Below are 17105 nucleotides of genomic sequence, written 5' to 3'. Positions count from 1 at the left end.
CCTGAGACACAGCGGGAAACAGAACAGGCAGACTGAGGAAATCCACTGCTGAGGGGAGCAGTGGGCGATTCAGGAGAGGTCTGCTGCGCCATGTGGGATTCTCGCGGCCGGCGGGCCAGGATTGAACCCGCGCTGCAGAGGATGCAGACAGCTTCACAGTGTGGCGCTCAGCTGCCTGCACCACCAGGGAGGCCCTCAATGCATTTCTCCACTTCCTCAGCCTGGCAACCACCACCCCCACCTCCCCGGATAGTGCGTGTGCCGGACTTCTCCCATCTCACAACTTCTCCGAGTGTCTTGGCAGGCAGAAACCCCAGGGGCAAAGCCTCACCTAACCTGCTCACTCAGACGGCAGCCCACGCTGTCACCCCTCCAACATTAATCACTGGGGACAGAGTCAGCCTTACCTAAGCAGTCAAATCTGCCTTCCCACGTGAGGGCTTGAAGGGGAAGGATCGAGCCCCATGGACATCCTTGTCAGGCCCGGATTGTTCAGTCTGTGTTCTGAGCACCCAAGCTCATGCACGATGGGGGCCTGGGAAAGACGAGGGGTGCCCATAGGGACAAGGGTGGAAGCAAGCCGGCCCAATTTTCCAACTTCTAACACCCGGGAAGTGCTGGGTTCCGCCCCCAGCATCCGGTGAGCTCACGCGGGGCCATCTCCCAGGGAGCCCCTGGCCGCAGGCAGACATGAGGCGACATGAGGCGCGGCCCAGCTGCTCTGAGGCCGCGCGCCCCTTCCACCCCGCGCACAGGAGGCTTCAGACCGCATGGTCCTTCCGGAGGAGGATGCAGAGCCTGCTCCAGGCGCTCCGACATCTCGCGTGGCCCGACTCCTGCTCGGGGAGTTTGGCGACCTCCAGGTCAGGCCCCTAAAGCACCCCACGATTTAGGAATTGAGCAACAGCCGTGGACAAGGCAGACCCGGCCCTTGCTTTTGTTCCTTTGATCCCTGCCGGGTGCTGGACCACAGCCTACTACTTACTCCCCTTTGACCCCTGAGAAACACCTTCCTGCCTCCGAGAACATCCCCCGGGACTTTCTTCCCAGAAACGCCAGCACACGCACGGGACCCGGGAATGTTCCACCCGGGGTCAGGCCCACTTCTGGGTATTAGACACCCAACCCCTCGAGAGAGGGGGCCTGGCAGAGGGAGGTACGTGCACCGCACTCCAACACGAACCCGTCCCCCTGAGTCTCAGGCCCGCACAGCCCCACGCCCCTCCCCGCGCAGGGCCTGGCCGAGGGAGGGAAGCGATTCCCCACCCTCAGCCGGAGGCGGACGTAAACATGGGGCTCGGGTTGTAGCGACTACGCGGTGACAGCACACCGCGTTGTATTAATCATGTGTCGCGTGTCCCCCCCCGGAGGAAGTCCGGGAGGCTGAGCTGGGACGCAGAACTGTCAGTTCCGGGAAAACCCGTGTCCGGGGGTGGTGAGCACGACTTCCCTGGACCACTCCCGCACATCCGGACCCACCGTCCGCACTTGCCACCGCAGCTGGGCCCTCGCGCTCCGGAGCGCGGCGACGCCCAGGCTGGAGGCGGGCCGGTGAGCTGCTTAGGACACGCAGGATGAGAACGCTCCCGGCGACCGCTAGGCCGCCCGTGTCCAGGTGCCAGCTCCCGGCATCCCCCGAGTTGGCCCAGACGCACCACCAGAGACTCATTTCCCAAACCTCCCCCCAACTGAAAGGCCTCCCCACTGGCATCAAAGGTGAGGATTAGAGAGGAGAGGAGGGTGAGCGCTGGGTCCCGCCTGAGTCGCGCGGGTGCGCGGTGGCACCAGAGGGAGATGAAGGCTCCATGGAGAGGACAGGGCCTGAGACGAGGGGAGTTGGGCTCCTCTGCACTCTGAACCCCCGCCGAGTCACAGGTGCAGAAAGGGCCCCCAGACAGAGCCGCAGAGGTCCAGGACGCTGGTGACAGAGATGCAGGGCGGGCTGGGAGAAGCAGGGCAGCGATCCCAGGGAGGGAAGGAAAGAGGGCTGCGAGCTCTGCAAGGGGGTCACGAAGCCCTGCTGAAGGGGAGGGGAACGGCACCATGATGAGACCCCGTCGCCCCAAAAGAGGAGGCAGCCCAGAAAGAACACACAGAGGGCCTGCAGGGAAAGGAGGAGGGGCTCCTGTGGCCGGGCAGAGCCCACACAGAGCCCAGTCCCAGGTGCGGTGGAGCCCGGTGCACGGCTCTTGCTCACAGGCTGACCCAGGCTGGCCCAGATGCCCGACGGTGCGGGGGGGTGGGGGTGGGGGGGCGCACAGGGGTGGGCAGGAGACTGCAGAGTGCCAGAGGAACTCTTCTGGAAAAGGTTCTAAAATGGAGCAGCTCCCCGCCCTATCCCACAGAGAGGGCAGACCACGGAACATGACAGACACTTTAATTTGAAACTGCTGTGAACCGGGGTGGGCAGAGGGCACCGGGAGGAGGAGGAAGGGAGAGGGCTGACGGAGAACAGGACCCAGTCAGCTTGGCCACAGCTCCTGGGCTCCCAAGCCACCAGCCGCCTCTCTCGTAGCAAGATGCGGGCTTCAACCTGTCAAACAAAGCAGAGTCAGAGAAGAGCCTCCCGCCAGGCCCAGCCCTCAGCCCCCCTCAGCAGCCAAGACTGCGGGACGGGGCATGGTGTGTGTAACACTCACTTCACAGGGTCTGGGACTTGTCAGCCAGGGACTGCTTGCCTGCGGAAACAGAGAGGCATAGGCACGCGGCCCAGACACAGGGCTCGAGAAGCCCGGCCCGGCCCCGCGAGGAACTGCCTGGCCCTGCAACCTGAGACCCCCCTCTGGCCCCATCCACAGAGCCCTGGGACCGACTCACGCACCCATCCCCTCCACTCAGCGTGCACGTATTTTGGACGTGGCAACACAGCGTGCGGCACTTCTCAAGCTTTGGGGGCACATCAGAACCACTCAGGACGTGTGAGACAGGCACATACATCAAGACACACACCCCGTAGAAGCCACACCAGGGCGCAGCGCAAGGGGAGCTAGTGGACAGACGGGGTGTCTCTAAACATACTAAGAGAAGACCGGTAGGGCCGCTTCTCTTTGGCAGCATGCGGCGCGCAGGTCAGACAATACGTTTCCGACCTGTGTATACAACTCGCTGTAAATGCACACAAGGCTCCGGGGCCAAGCCTGCGGGGTTCCCATCCCCTGGGGAGGGTGGTCCCTGTGAGGCTCCTGCACCTGCAGCCCTTCCCCCCTGCAGCCCCCCAGCTGATGCAGTGAGCCACAGCAGTCTGCCCCCGCCCCGGCCCCGGCCCCGCCCGAGGTTGCTCATACCAAGATGCGCTCTGAGCTCCTCTATTTCTTTCTGGAGTATCACACACTGGCCGAGCGCAGCGGAGAAGGAAAAGAGATCAGTGTACTCTGGCCTCCTCTCGCCTCCTCTGCCCCTGGCCCTCCATCCCTAGCCCAGGGGTCCTCGTTGGGAAAGGAGGCCCGCTCCGTCCACGTCCAGGGGGGGAGGCGGGATGGGGAAACCGGGGTAGGGCGGGGCGGGGCGGGAGGGGACACTTGTGAATAGGACCTGGACTCGCACCCCACCGTCTAGTTGGGACCTGCATTTCTAGGAGCCAGGCGAAGCGCTACCTGAGGACAGCCCTGTGCTGCAGGCGGCTGCCTTTCTGGTCTTGGGGGATGGTCTGGTGGCTCCTGGTCATCTGAAAGAGACACACAAAATGCTGCCTGCAAGGCTGAGAGTGAGGTGGAAAGGGCCTGGCGGGGTCTAACGTGAGGCAGCACCACCCTCTGCTGGCAGCCAGTGGGCCCTGCCCTGCCTGGAGCTCCAACCTTCTCCCTGGGCCCTGCCTGCCCTGCTTCCCAGGGGCGGCCCAGATGCCACCCCGGCCCTGGGTTGGAGGCTCCCACAGCTGCAGCCACAGCCAGCCTCTGGGAGGAGCCATCTGACCCACCAGGACACCCCAGGAACGGCTGTCCTCCCCTCAAAGGCCACTCCTGTGGGCAAGCTGCTCAGGCAGGCAGGGAGGCCTGGCAGCAAGCCCGAGACCCCAGCAGACCGACACACAGCCACAGAGTTCCCTCGCCCCAGCCCGTCTCCCCTCTGCTCCTAAGTAAGCCACAAGACTCACCCGAGGCTGTGGGCCCCCTGAGCATGACGTCTCCCTGACTGGGGACCAAGAGCTGAGAGATTGCAAGAGCTTGGGGGGCTCTGGTGTTGCGGTCTCGAATGCTGAATTGTCCACGGTGCACACTCAGAGATGACCTTGATCTCTGTGCAGGAAGCTAACACACACATCCTCCACTGGTGAACTCGGGGTGTAGGGGTGTGTGTGTGTGTGTGTGTTTGGGGGCTGGGTGGAGGCTGGCCATGGAAAAGGGAATTCTGAGGCAAACCTCATTAGCACTTTCATTTCGCTCTGTCAGCCCCAGGCAGGAGGCAGGGCTGAGCTAGGGAGAGCACTGAGAAAGGAAGGCTTGGGGAACAGCTAGGGGGTAGGAAGCAGAAGGCCATGCCTGCAGACACGGAAGCTTCCAGGCCCACACTTGCAAGGGCTCCCCCAATGGAAGTCAGCCTGCAGTCCTGCCTTCCACCCAAGGCCCTCCCCAGGGGCAGGTGCAGGAAATCCGCCAAGGCAGGACGACTGTGGGCTGCACGCACGCCAGCACACGCCACGCGCGCGCGCGCGCGCACACACACACACACACACGCACGCGCATGCACACAGTGCTGTCTCAATGCTGACCCCCCCGAGGGAGACCCCCAGCTGGCATCCTGCCCACCACGGGAGCCCAAGGACCGCCTCTGAGGACTGGGCAGAGGGGGCATGGGCACAGAGGTGTGTGCCGGGCCAGCGGGTGGGAAGGGGGCAGGAGGCGGGCCTACTCACTTGGCCCTTGGGCACTGGACCTCTGTCTGTGTCATTTTCTTCTCCCGCCACCACCGGCTCCAACTCCCGGGGCTTCCTGGCGCCAGATTTCTTGCCAGAGACACCAGCGCGCTTGGACTGCTTGGTTGCCCACGGCACTGGGCTCTGCTTCTTGGACCTCCCGAGCAGCTGAACGCCGCAGATTGGGGGGAAGCCAGCCGGCTCCAGGGGCGCTGCCTGGACTCTCAGCCCCCAGGGAGGAAAGAGTCTCCCCAGGGCCATCTCGGAGCCAGGGGGCAGGGACTGCCGCACCTGAGCCACCCCCTTCCTAGGAGCGGCCCGGGGCAGCGGCAGGCCGGCCACACCAACGGCTCGCGGGGGGCCGGGCCTGCCGCCCGCCTTGCCCCACAAGGCGCCCTGCATCCTCTTGGAAGCAGCCGCGGCTAGCTCTCCCGCCGCCTGCCTCTCCACCACCGCGGGGAGGCCTCGGGCAGCGGCCGCCAGCAGCGAGCCCAAGCCCGAGCCCAGGCCCGAGCCCGAGCCCGAGCCCGAGCCCGAGCCCAGGGCCGTCCCGTGAACGAAGCCCTCCCTGACCAGGAAGCTCGGCAGGCGGCCTGTGTCTCTGTCTCCAGGATCACCCAGGCTGCTGGCGCTGGCCGGGCCTCCTCTGGTGTAGATGCTCACCCTCATCATGTGGATCTCGCTGATCTCCTCTGGGCACTCGGGGTCGGTGGGCAGAGCCAGCAGGGGGCTGGCGGGGGGCCACGGGTGATCCCTGCCCACGCTCCACCTGCCCTTCGGGGCCCTCTTAGCAACGGCCCCGGCCCGGCCTCCCTGGGCCCTGCTCGCGTGGCTGGGGGCGCCGGCGGCCGGCTGCAGCTCCACGCAGCTCTGGAGCAGCGGGCCTCGCCCACCCGGCCCGGCCTCCAGGCCCGCCCAGATGGCGGCCAAGTCGATGGGGCAGTCCTCTGGGGACAGGCTTCTGTGCCTGCCCCGGGGCTCCTGGGCGCTCCGCCACGCCACAAGGGCCGCCCCACTCGCGTCGGCAGGGCGGGCCGCCGGGGCCTGGGCATCGCCCTTGGGCTGGGCTGAGGAGCCAGGCCGGCCCCGGCGGCCCCCGCGCCTCGGCCTCCCCGCTCCCGGCACATCGTGCTCCCACACGAAGCTCTCGGGCTCCTGGGGCCCACCGTGGACGTCGCCGCCGGCTGCCCCCAACTCAAGGCCTTGGCTGAGTGCCCGCGAGGCCGCGCGCCGGCCACTCTGCGCGCGGGGCCGCTCGCTGCCCTCAGGGCCCGAACCCGCCCCCCAAGCAGTCACCTTCCTGGGGAAGCTCATGGTTCGCGCTCACACGCGTGTGCGGTCAGTGCCGGCCGAGGACACGGGGTCGCACCGGGCCCCGGTGCGGGGCCTGGCCGGTGGCACGGATGCGCTGCGCCGCGCCGCGCCGCGAGGCCCTCGCGCACTCCCGGTCGCCTCGCCCGAGGCGCCTCAGGAGCTCGCCTCCCGCCACCAACACCAACGAGCAACTTGCGCGCCCTCAGACGCCGGCACCGCCCTGCCTTCTCATTGGCCAGGCTCCGCGGCGCCGACCAATCGGCTGGCGCGCTTTGCGTTTACCCCCGCCCCCGGGGCCCTGGCTCCCCCTGGCGGCAGGGACCGGTCCCGCGAGGTTCCGGATAGCGTGCCCTGGTCCCACCTCTTTCTGGACCCCCACCCCCTAATTACAGTCGCGCCTCTGAGCCTCGCTTTGTCACCCAGGAACGCGGGCGAAGGCTGCGCCCCCCCACCCCCCCACAGTGTGGGGGCCAGGAGCGGGTGGGCCCTGCTGGGAGCAGGGGGCAGCAGTGGGGGAGCCGCTTGTGAGAGTGAAACCGAATGACAGGCCAGAAGCACCCCGTGCGCGCATGCGCTGAAGGACCCACCGGCCTCTAGTCCACAGCCAGACGGCACAGAGGGCAGAGCAAGCCCGCCAAGACCAAAGATGGGGCTCTGCAAGCTGTTTGGGGAAGGGCCCGTGAGCCAAGGCTCCCACATATACAGGCTGCGCGCAGATGGCTACTGCAGCATAGGGGAGGCGGATGGGCCCGGGCCTGCGTGCTGGGGCCTTCATGAAGTAGAAGGCAGGCTTGGAAGGCGGGTCGGCTTCGCCCCCTTTTTGTCCCTGCGCCACTGCCGCTTAATTCAGGGCCGAGGGAATCCTGATGGCCTGTGCACATGCCCAAAGACGGCCTCCAGCACTGCTCTGACGTGCTCTCAGGCCGCCAGTCTGCTTTCCCACACCAGGCTGGCAACCAAGACCCCTAGCCATTCCAAGACTGGGACAGGTTGTGAGCAAAGCCCTGTTTTCGCCCATGGGGTAGTGTGTGCTGCTAGAGCACAAGAGGCACTTGGGAGGGTCTTTGGGCAGCCCGTGAAAAGCAGCCTACACAACATGGTACTGTGCACCTGGTCCTCCTCTAGCACTGTACATAAATAGGAAGGCACCTGTCAGGAGAATCCCAGCATTCAAGTACCTGCTCTTCTATCTGACATCTTAACATGTCATATAAGATACGGATCTACGCTTTGACTATGTCCGCCTTCCCCCACACCAGAGGTTTTTTAGAGGTTTCCAACGGCCTTGGCCACCACCATAGCTCTTCCCTCACTGAACAGTAACCCAACAAGTGGTTATTGCTCCAGTTACCCAATGCACTGATTACAACTGTCAGTCTGGGGGCCCACTGTGAACTGATCCTGACTGCCAACTCTTTTTTTTACCAGGACTTCATAAACCCCACTCTAACAAGACCCTATGGTGGCAGGTGGGGACACTGGAATCAATGTGAGCTCACCTCCGTGTCCAAAGCCCTGGAAATGCCTGGGGGTTCCCCTTTGCCCAGTGAGCAGTCACCTGGAAAATGCATTCTGGATCTGCAGTGAAGGACAGTGGCGTCACACCAGTAGAGGAACTCACGACCTTGCTTGCAGGTCCTTCCTCCTCAGGGCTCACCTACCTCTTCTGTCAGTGGGGATGGTCTCAACATCGGATCAGGAGCAGGCACTGAGCAAGAGACAGTCATGTTTTACGGGGACGACCCTGTCCTTCCCTTGCATTCTTGCTTTTTTTCTGGCTGTCGTCGTCCCTGGGGTGTCATCCCATCCGAGCCATCTTCTCAGCTCCCTGCCTGTCCAGCACTTTTGTCCTCCCGTCCCTGCGGCCTTGCCTGTCGCCATGGGATATGTGGTCCGCTGCGTCTGCGGGGAAAAGATGCAGCCTGTGCTCTGCCCTGTATGTCAGAATCCCATCATTCCCATGCAGGGCGAGGTGCCCAGGCCGGCACTGCTTTCCATCCATCACACCCTCACTGGCCTGCAGAGGAGAGCTACCACCAAACTAGTGGAGATGCTGGGGCCCCTCTCGCCGCAAACCTTGGGTGATTTAGGTGAACGCCATGTCATCTCGGCCCTCCCTGGGAGCATAACCAGCAGGCACTGCGGCTGGCCTCACCTTGACCGTTGTTCCAGCAGGCCCATGTCACTTGGCCTTTTTGTGCCTTGTGTTCAATTCCAGAAACTTTTCTTTCCTACTTAGTCAATTCGGGCTGCCCTAACAGAACAGGTGACTTCTAAATGACGAACATTCACGTCTCACAGTTCTGGAGGCTGCAAAGTCCAAGAAAACAGACTGGCGGATTTACTATCTGCTGACGGCTCACCTCCTGATTTCATAGACTGTGTCCTCATGCTTTGTCCTCACGTGGCAAAAGGGGCCAGGGACCTCGCTGGGGTCTCTTTATAAGGGCACTGGCCCCATCCAAGATTGCTAGGTTTCTGGATTGATGACACAATTTTGCTTCTATTACCTCACTCTATTCCCATTGCTTCTGGGATGCTTCTGCAGCTTTCATTGCCAGCTTTTCCCCTGGGGGTTGATCCTTGTTTGTTTTTTACTCTCTGTCCTTCCAGGTCCATTTCTGCAAGCTTTCTTACTCTCTGTTCTTCTTTGAGACCATGAATGTAGTATCTTTTCTCATTTCTCTGGGATTTCAGTAGCGGTCTTGGGTTTACAGACTTAAAAAATATTTTTCTGTTCCCCACACTACGTCTGATTCCACTTTTCTGTTTGTCTTGGTGGCTCCTGCATCCCTTGGAGACCTTACTCCAATGCCGTGGCAATCCAGAAGTCCTCTCACATACATGTTGAAGCACTAAAATGCCGACTGGCAGTTGCATTTCATTTGTGCAAATGGTGGCTGATCACACACTCTTCCATCACACACTTCATAGAGACTTCAAATTTGTCTTATTCTTTCTTTCGTTTCTTAAAACCCTTTTTATTTTGTAAGGTTACGCATGTGAGAGGATCACCAAACTCAATGAACGATCATTAAGTAAACCCCTTTGTAACCACCTCACAAGGAAAGAAACAGAGCACTGCCATTATCCAGCTACTCCCTGCCCTTCAATCGGTTCACCTTCCCCTTCCTGGAAAGTAACAACTATGCTAAGTTTTATGGAAACCACTTTGTTTGTTCCTTGGCCTATACACACCAGGAGTCAGGAACACTCAAATATCATGGTAAGATTATTTTCGCTCCTTGTCAAACTTTACACACATGGAATCTTACCGTATATGCGATTAAGGGTCGGGTGGTGTGCTGGGCAGAATACCGCCCCCTAAATATGCCCGCATTTTAATCCCTGAAATTTTGACCATGTTTAGCCATGGGGCAAAGGCCAGTGAAGGTAGCACGTGGAATTAAGTTTGCTAACCAGAGGGCTGTAAGCCAGGGAGATTGTTGCAGATTGTCTGAAGATGGGCTCGATGCAATCATACAGTCCTTACAGCTAGAAGAGGGAAGCAGAAGAGGGAGAACCAGAGAGATGCCACACGAGAAACACTCAGTAGCACATTGTGACCTTTTGTATATATAACTTTCTGCATACACCATGACTAGGTCGTGAGAACTCTACCACTTCTACATCCTCGCAGATGAGGCAGTGTCAGTCCCCTGTTACTTTAGCCACACTGGTGGACATATAGCTGCAGCACATGGTAGTTGACATTTGCACTGTTTCATTCCTAACAATGCTGCAAACTTATTCCTACAGTAGTTGTTTCAGTGCTGGGACTCAGAGCCCTTCACATCTACGCAGCCCAGCACACACCTAGAGCTGCATGCTGTTGTCAAGTACTCCAGCTTTCTTTATGCCTCCAAGAGCCACAAAATATCGTCACTGTGATTCTTTTGCTGCTAGTACTATAACCGATGCCTTTTCTTATTACTCTTCCCCACCCCTCATGTAACCTCTAAATTTTCTTCATTCCTTCCCTGACTTCCTCTGACTTCCCATCTAGAATCACTTTCCTTATGCTTAGAGAAAGACATCAAAATTTCCTTTAGCGGTGGTTTACTGATGGTGAGTTCTCTTAGTTTTTGTTTCTCTGAAAATGTTGTCATTTCAACTTAATTTTTATGGCTCTTTTTGCTGGGCACGGAATTGGAGTTTGGGTTTATCGTCTTTCTGCACTTGAGGGTAGGGTAGGATTCTGCTTTCTTCTGGCTTTTATTGTTTCTGTTGACATGTGTGCTCTTAGTTAAATTATTTGTCCTTGGATGTTAGTCTTTTTTCCCTTTAGGTTTTCTCAGTTAACATTTTTTTTAAAGATTTATTTATTTATTTATACAAGTACTGGGTACAGTCAGAAGCACGGGAGGGTGAGAGAATTCACCAGAGCCAGAGCGGGGAGCAGAGCAGGCAGAAGGACGGAAGTACACTGCTGAGGGGAGCAGCGGGTGGCAGGAGAGGTCTGCGCGCCATGTGGGACCCTCCTCCAGTGGCTGGGGAGCAGCCGGGGATCGAACCGGTGCTGCAGAGGCTGCAGGCAGCTTCGCAACCCAGCGCTCAACCACTGCGCCACCAGGGAGGCCCATCAGTTAACATTTTTTAATTTGGTAAAATGAACACAACACAAAATGTACTACTCTAAACATTTTTAAGGGTACGATTCAGCAGTACAATTAAGCACGTTTGCATTGTTGAGCAACCAGTCTCCAGAATGCTTTTCGCCAGTTGCCCCCCCACCCCCGCAACTGCCCTTCTACTTCCTGTCTCTGAATTTGGCTGATCTAGGTGTCTCATGCTGCAGTCGTACAATATTCGAGTTTATTTTTTGTAACTGGTTTCTATCACCTAGCAAAATGCCCTCAGGATTTATCTGTGTCGTAGCCGGTGTCAGAATGCCCTTCCTTTTCCGGACTGAGTAATATGCCATTGCATCATCTTGTTTACCCTGTCGTCCATCAGCGGACACCTGGGTTGCTTCCAATTTTCGGCTTCTTGGAATAACAGTGATGTGAACATAGGTGTACAGCGATGGGGCAGGAGCTCACAGAACTTAGAGGAGAAGTAGACAGATCCACAGTTGTACTTGGAGAGCTCAACATTCTTCTCTCAGTAATGGAGAGAGTGGTTAGGGGGGAATCAGTGTGTTTCACCTATGAACACTACTATCCACTAACTGGGCTTGATTGACACTTAAGGACACTCCCCCCAACAACAGCAACATAGAAATCTTAAGTGTGCCCAGAACGACCATGATGGTGGGCCATTTTCTGAGCCATAAGCAGCACCCGACAAGTTTAAAAATGTCAAAATCATACAAATCAAATCACACGGGAATTGAACTGGAAACTCCTAACAGAATAATATCTGGAAAAATACCCGACATTTAGTACTTGGAAAGAGGCACCTCTAAATAACCTGGGGATCAAAGAAGTTTCTCAAGAGAAATTTAGTAATGTTTTAGTGAATAAAAATAGAAATCTAAACATTGGCATTTGTGGGATGTGCCAAAGGCAACGTTTAGTAGCAGATGGGTGGCATCAAATATGAGAAGAAAGGCCTCAAATCAGAAATCGAGAGCACATGCAGAGGAATGAAGGCTATGACTGAGCATGAAATTTAAGCTGCATAGGGAGACAAGTGAGGACAAGAAGGGAAGCGAGAATAGCTGGTGTCATGGGTGGGGCCTAAGTGTTGCTCGCCGGGGAATGGTCAAGAAGGAGTGAGCAGGAAGGATGTGTTAGGTGAAGAGCAGGATGCTTGGCATTGAGAAGAGAAAGAAATAACACTGTTTAGCAATGACAAGGTCAATGGTATCTCCAGGCGGGTTCATGGCTAAAGTAGGGTGGAGGGCAAGATAATTGAAGAGAAAAGGTCAAGGAACTGAGAGGTAAGGCTATTATTAGACAGATCCTCCATGCAGTTACTTTAATATAAAGACTGTCAACAGGAATAGTGCTAGAGAGGGTGTGACAGCGAGGTGTGACAGTTAAGGTCTTGGAGGAATAAACAAAGGAGCGCATTTTTATCTTTAGCCACCTACTTGACTGAAAATTATTCCTATTTTTAAAAATAATGCTCGCTTCACAATGTCTTATCTATTATGTATTTGTTAGGCTTCATTTTTAGGGAGATTCAGTTATTGACATAACAAAGACATTACTGTTTTATAAATTTTTTTTACATTAATTTTCACCCCCCCCATCATCCCATGTGTCCCCTTGAACCTCTCCTTCCTTCTTGCCTCTAACCGCAGAGTCCTCAGAATGTTTGGTGATATCCAATGGTTTTTGAAAGTGTTTTATGTAGTTGAATTTTCTGTTATATGAAAGTTAAAATTTGTTTATATTGTTCTTTCTTGCTTTGCTGCATGTAACTTTTTTTAAAAGATTTTATTTATACAAGAGCTGGGGTACAGGCCAGAGGCATGGGAGGGTGAAAGGATTCACCAGAGACAGAGTGGGGAACAGAACAGGCAGACTGATGAAATACACTGCTGAAGGGAGCAGCGGGCGAGACAGGAGAGGTCTGCTGCACCATGTGGGTATCTCCCTGGCCACCCAGTAATCGAACCCGCACTGCAGAGGCTGCGGACAGCTTCACAGTGCTGCGCTCAACCTGCTGCACCATTGGGGAGGCCCTGCATGTAACTTTTTAAAATTCCCTTCATTTCCGTTAAAAATGGCTGCACTTTGGGCCTCCCCGGTGGCGCAGCGGTTGAGCGTTGGGTTGCGAGGCTGCCCGCGGCCTCTGCGGCGCTGGTTCCATCCCCGGCTGCTCCCCGGCCACCGGAGGAGGGTCCCACATGGCGCGCAGACCCCTCCTGCCCCCCGCTGCTCCCCTCAGCAGTGTACTTCCGTCCTTCTGCCTGCTCTGCTCCCTGCTCTGGCTCTGGTGAATTCTCTCACCCTCCCGCGCTTCTGACTGTACCCAGTGCATGTATAAACAAAACAAACAAACAAATAAATAAATAAAACATGCCTCTATAAAAAAAAAAAACTTTAAAAAAAAATGGCTTCACTTCATCCATTCTTGTGGCTATGTATTATTCCACCCTATGAATACACCACATCTTTTTTTCTATAACCTGCACTTATTTTATTTTTTGTTATTATTTTATTTTATATATTTTTACATAATTTTTCATGTATGTTCAAGGTATGCATTTTCATCTCAGTTATAGTCCCCATGAAATTCCCACCACCCATTCACCTGTGAACCATCACCATGGTCTCTTGTGCTATTCCCACCCCTGTTTTGATGCTACTCCCTTCTCCCCCACTGCAGAATGTCTCTGGTTTATAGTTGCCTGTTGATTTTGATTTTTACTTTATTATAATTACTTTTTTTTTTCCTGATCCCTTATCTGGGCCCTCTACATTCCTCCTATAAGTGAAACCATCTGGTATTTTTCTTTTACTTTCTGGCTTATTTCACTGAGAATGATCCCTTCCAGCTCCATCCATGTTGCTGCAAATGGCATGAGTTTATATTTTTGATTGCTGAGTAATATTCCATTGTGTATATATACCACATCTTCTTGATCCAGTCATCTATTTTTTGGGTATTTGGATTGTTTCCATAGCTTACCTATTATAAACAGTGCTGCAATAAACATGGGGGTGCAGGTGTCCTTTTGGATTAATATTTTTGTGTCCTTTGGGTAGATCCCTAGGAGTGGAATTGCTGGATCATATGGAAGCTCCATTTTTAGCTGACTGAGGAACCTCCATGCAGCTTTCCATAGTGGTTGGACCAGTTTGCATTCCCACCAGCAGTGTAGGAGTGTTCCTTTTTCTTCACATCCTTGCCAACATTTGTTGTCACTGTTTTTTTTTTTTTTCTTGATATGTGCTATTCTTACTGGTATAAGATGGTATCTCATTGTGGTTTTGATTTGCATTTCCCTGATGACAAGTGATGTTGAACATTTTTTCATATGTCTGTCGGCCATTTGCATTTCCTGTTTAGAGAAGTTTCTTTTTAGCTCTTCTGCCCATTTTTTTGGCTGGGTTATTTACTTTGTTTTTGTCCAGTTTCATAGCTCTTTGTAGATTTTTGTCATCAGTCCCTTATCATTAGCATTGTATGCAAAAATTTTCTCCCAAACAGTGGAATGTGTCTTTGTTTTGGTTAATATCTTTTTGTTGTACAGAAGCTCTTTAATTTGAGGTAATCCCAGCTGTTTATCCTTTCCTTCACTATCTTTGGTTTGGGTGAGGTCTCTTCAAAGATGTTACTGAGGTGTATGTCATGTAGTGTTTCGCCTATATTTTCTTCAATATATATATTTTTAAGATTTATTTATTTATACAAGAACTGGGGTACAGTCAGAGGCATGGGACGGTGAAGGAATTCGCCAGAGACAGAGTGGGGAGCAGAACAGACAGACGGACAGAAGACACTGCTGAGGGGAGCAGCAGGCATGGCACGAGAGATCTGCTGCGCCATTTGGGGTTCTCCCTAGCCTGACGGGAAACGAACCCATGCTACAGAGGCTGAGGACAGCTTCACAGAGGGGTGCTCAACCCGCTGCGCCAGCAAACTTCATTCTTTTGCATGAAGCACCCCGGTTTTCCCAGCACCATTTATTGAACAAACTTTCTTTTGCTCCATTGTATATTCTTTGCTCCTTTGTCAAAGATTAGTTGACCGTAAATCTGTGGGTTTATTTCTGGGTTTTCTGTTCAGTTCCATTGGTCTGGCACCACATCTTTTTTACTGATGTGTCCCAGGAAGGAGGTTTAGGCTGCTTCTATGTCCCAGCAATTGTACATAATACAGTCGTAAATACTAGAGAACATGAGTGTTTTGTTGATAAGTGAATTCTATCAATCCTTTAAAGAAGAAATTTGTGTTCACCTTGCTCAAATTAAGTCAAAAAATCCAACAAGAGGGAACACTACCTAATACATTTTATGATGCTAACATTACCCTAAGAACAACATCAGATAAAGAAAACACAAAAAAAGAAAATGAGAGAACAATGTAACTGAGAATTCTACCACTTCTACATCCTGGCAGTCGAGGAAGTGTCAGCCCCTCTTTTTATAATCACACTGGTGGACATGTAGCTGCAGCACATTGGGGTTGACATTTGCATTTTCTCATTCCTAACGATGCTGACAACTTATTCAGAGTGGAAGGAATCCTGATAGCCAGTGCACACGCCCAAGACGGCCTCCAAACTGCTCTGAAAGGCTCACAGACGGCCAATCTGTTCTCCCACAACCTTTGTCCAAAGTCCTACAAATGGCTAGGGGGTCCCCTTTCCCACTGGCAATCTTGGGACACAAGTGACTTCTAAACTCGGACCCATCCGCCTCCCCTATGCTGCAGTAGCCATCAGCGCGCAGCCTGTACATGCGGGAGCCTTGGCTCGCGAGCCCTTCCCCAAACAGCTTGCAGAGCCCCATCTTTGGCCTTGGCGGGCTTGCTGTGCCCTCTGTGCCATCTGGCTGTGGACTAGAGACCGGTGGGTCCTTCAACGCATGCGCGCACGGGGTGCTTCTGGCCTGTAGTTCGGTTTCACTCTCACAAGCGGCTCCCCCACTGCTGCCCCCTGCTCCCAGCAGGGCCCACCCGCTCCTGGCCCCCACACTGGGGTAACTGGAGCAATAACCACTTGTTGGGTTACTGTTCAGTGAGGGAAGAGCTATGGTGGTGGCCAAGGCCGTTGGAAACCTCTGGTGTGGGGGAAGGCGGACATAGTCAAAGCGTAGATCCGTATCTTATATGACATGTTAAGATGTCAGATAGAAGAGCAGGTACTTGAATGCTGGGATTCTCCTGACAGGTGCCTTCCTATTTATGTACAGTGCTAGAGGAGGACCAGGTGCACAGTACCATGTTGTGTAGGCTGCTTTTCACGGGCTGCCCAAAGACCCTCCCAAGTGCCTCTTGTGCTCTAGCAGCACACACTACCCCATGGGCGAAAACAGGGCTTTGCTCACAACCTGTCCCAGTCTTGGAATGGCTAGGGGTCTTGGTTGCCAGCCTGGTGTGGGAAAGCAGACTGGCGGCCTGAGAGCACGTCAGAGCAGTGCTGGAGGCCGTCTTTGGGCATGTGCACAGGCCATCAGGATTCCCTCGGCCCTGAATTAAGCGGCAGTGGCGCAGGGACAAAAAGGGGGCGAAGCCGACCCGCCTTCCAAGCCTGCCTTCTACTTCATGAAGGCCCCAGCACGCAGGCCCGGGCCCATCCGCCTCCCCTATGCTGCAGTAGCCATCTGCGCGCAGCCTGTATATGTGGGAGCCTTGGCTCACGGGCCCTTCCCCAAACAGCTTGCAGAGCCCCATCTTTGGTCTTGGCGGGCTTGCTCTGCCCTCTGTGCCGTCTGGCTGTGGACTAGAGGCCGGTGGGTCCTTCAGCGCATGCGCGCACGGGGTGCTTCTGGCCTGTCATTCGGTTTCACTCTCACAAGCGGCTCCCCCACTGCTGCCCCCTGCTCCCAGCAGGGCCCACCCGCTCCTGGCCCCCACACTGTGGGGGGGTGGGGGGGCGCAGCCTTCGCCCGCGTTCCTGGGTGACAAAGCGAGGCTCAGAGGCGCGACTGTAATTAGGGGGTGGGGGTCCAGAAAGAGGTGGGACCAGGGCACGCTATCCGGAACCTCGCGGGACCGGTCCCTGCCGCCAGGGGGAGCCAGGGCCCCGGGGGCGGGGGTAAACGCAAAGCGCGCCAGCCGATTGGTCGGCGCCGCGGAGCCTGGCCAATGAGAAGGCAGGGCGGTGCCGGCGTCTGAGGGCGCGCAAGTTGCTCGTTGGTGTTGGTGGCGGGAGGCGAGCTCCTGAGGCGCCTCGGGCGAGGCGACCGGGAGTGCGCGAGGGCCTCGCGGCGCGGCGCGGCGCAGCGCATCCGTGCCACCGGCCAGGCCCCGCACCGGGGCCCGGTGCGACCCCGTGTCCTCGGCCGGCACTGACCGCACACGCGTGTGAGCGCGAACC

General features: G+C 55.8%; 1 protein-coding gene across 1 annotated transcript; it reads right to left on the bottom strand.

Annotated features, from left to right (window-relative positions):
- Positions 1-2640: 2640 nt before the first annotated feature.
- Positions 2641-6166, bottom strand: LOC311187558 (uncharacterized protein CXorf49 homolog; the record flags this gene model as incomplete). The annotated part of the gene is made up of 3 exons (XM_084258932.1): positions 2641-2678; positions 4094-4145; positions 4853-6166. The coding sequence occupies 3 exons, from the start codon at positions 6164-6166 to the stop codon at positions 2641-2643; spliced, it is 1404 nt and encodes a 467-aa protein (XP_084115058.1).
- Between the last annotated feature and the right edge of the window lie 10939 nt (positions 6167-17105).

This window comes from Talpa europaea (genome assembly GCF_964194135.1).
Source record: "Talpa europaea genome assembly, chromosome: X".
NCBI classification, from domain to species: domain Eukaryota; kingdom Metazoa; phylum Chordata; class Mammalia; order Eulipotyphla; family Talpidae; genus Talpa; species Talpa europaea.
Note: the sequence above shows the minus strand (reverse complement) of the source record. Positions and strands in the feature narration are given on the sequence as shown.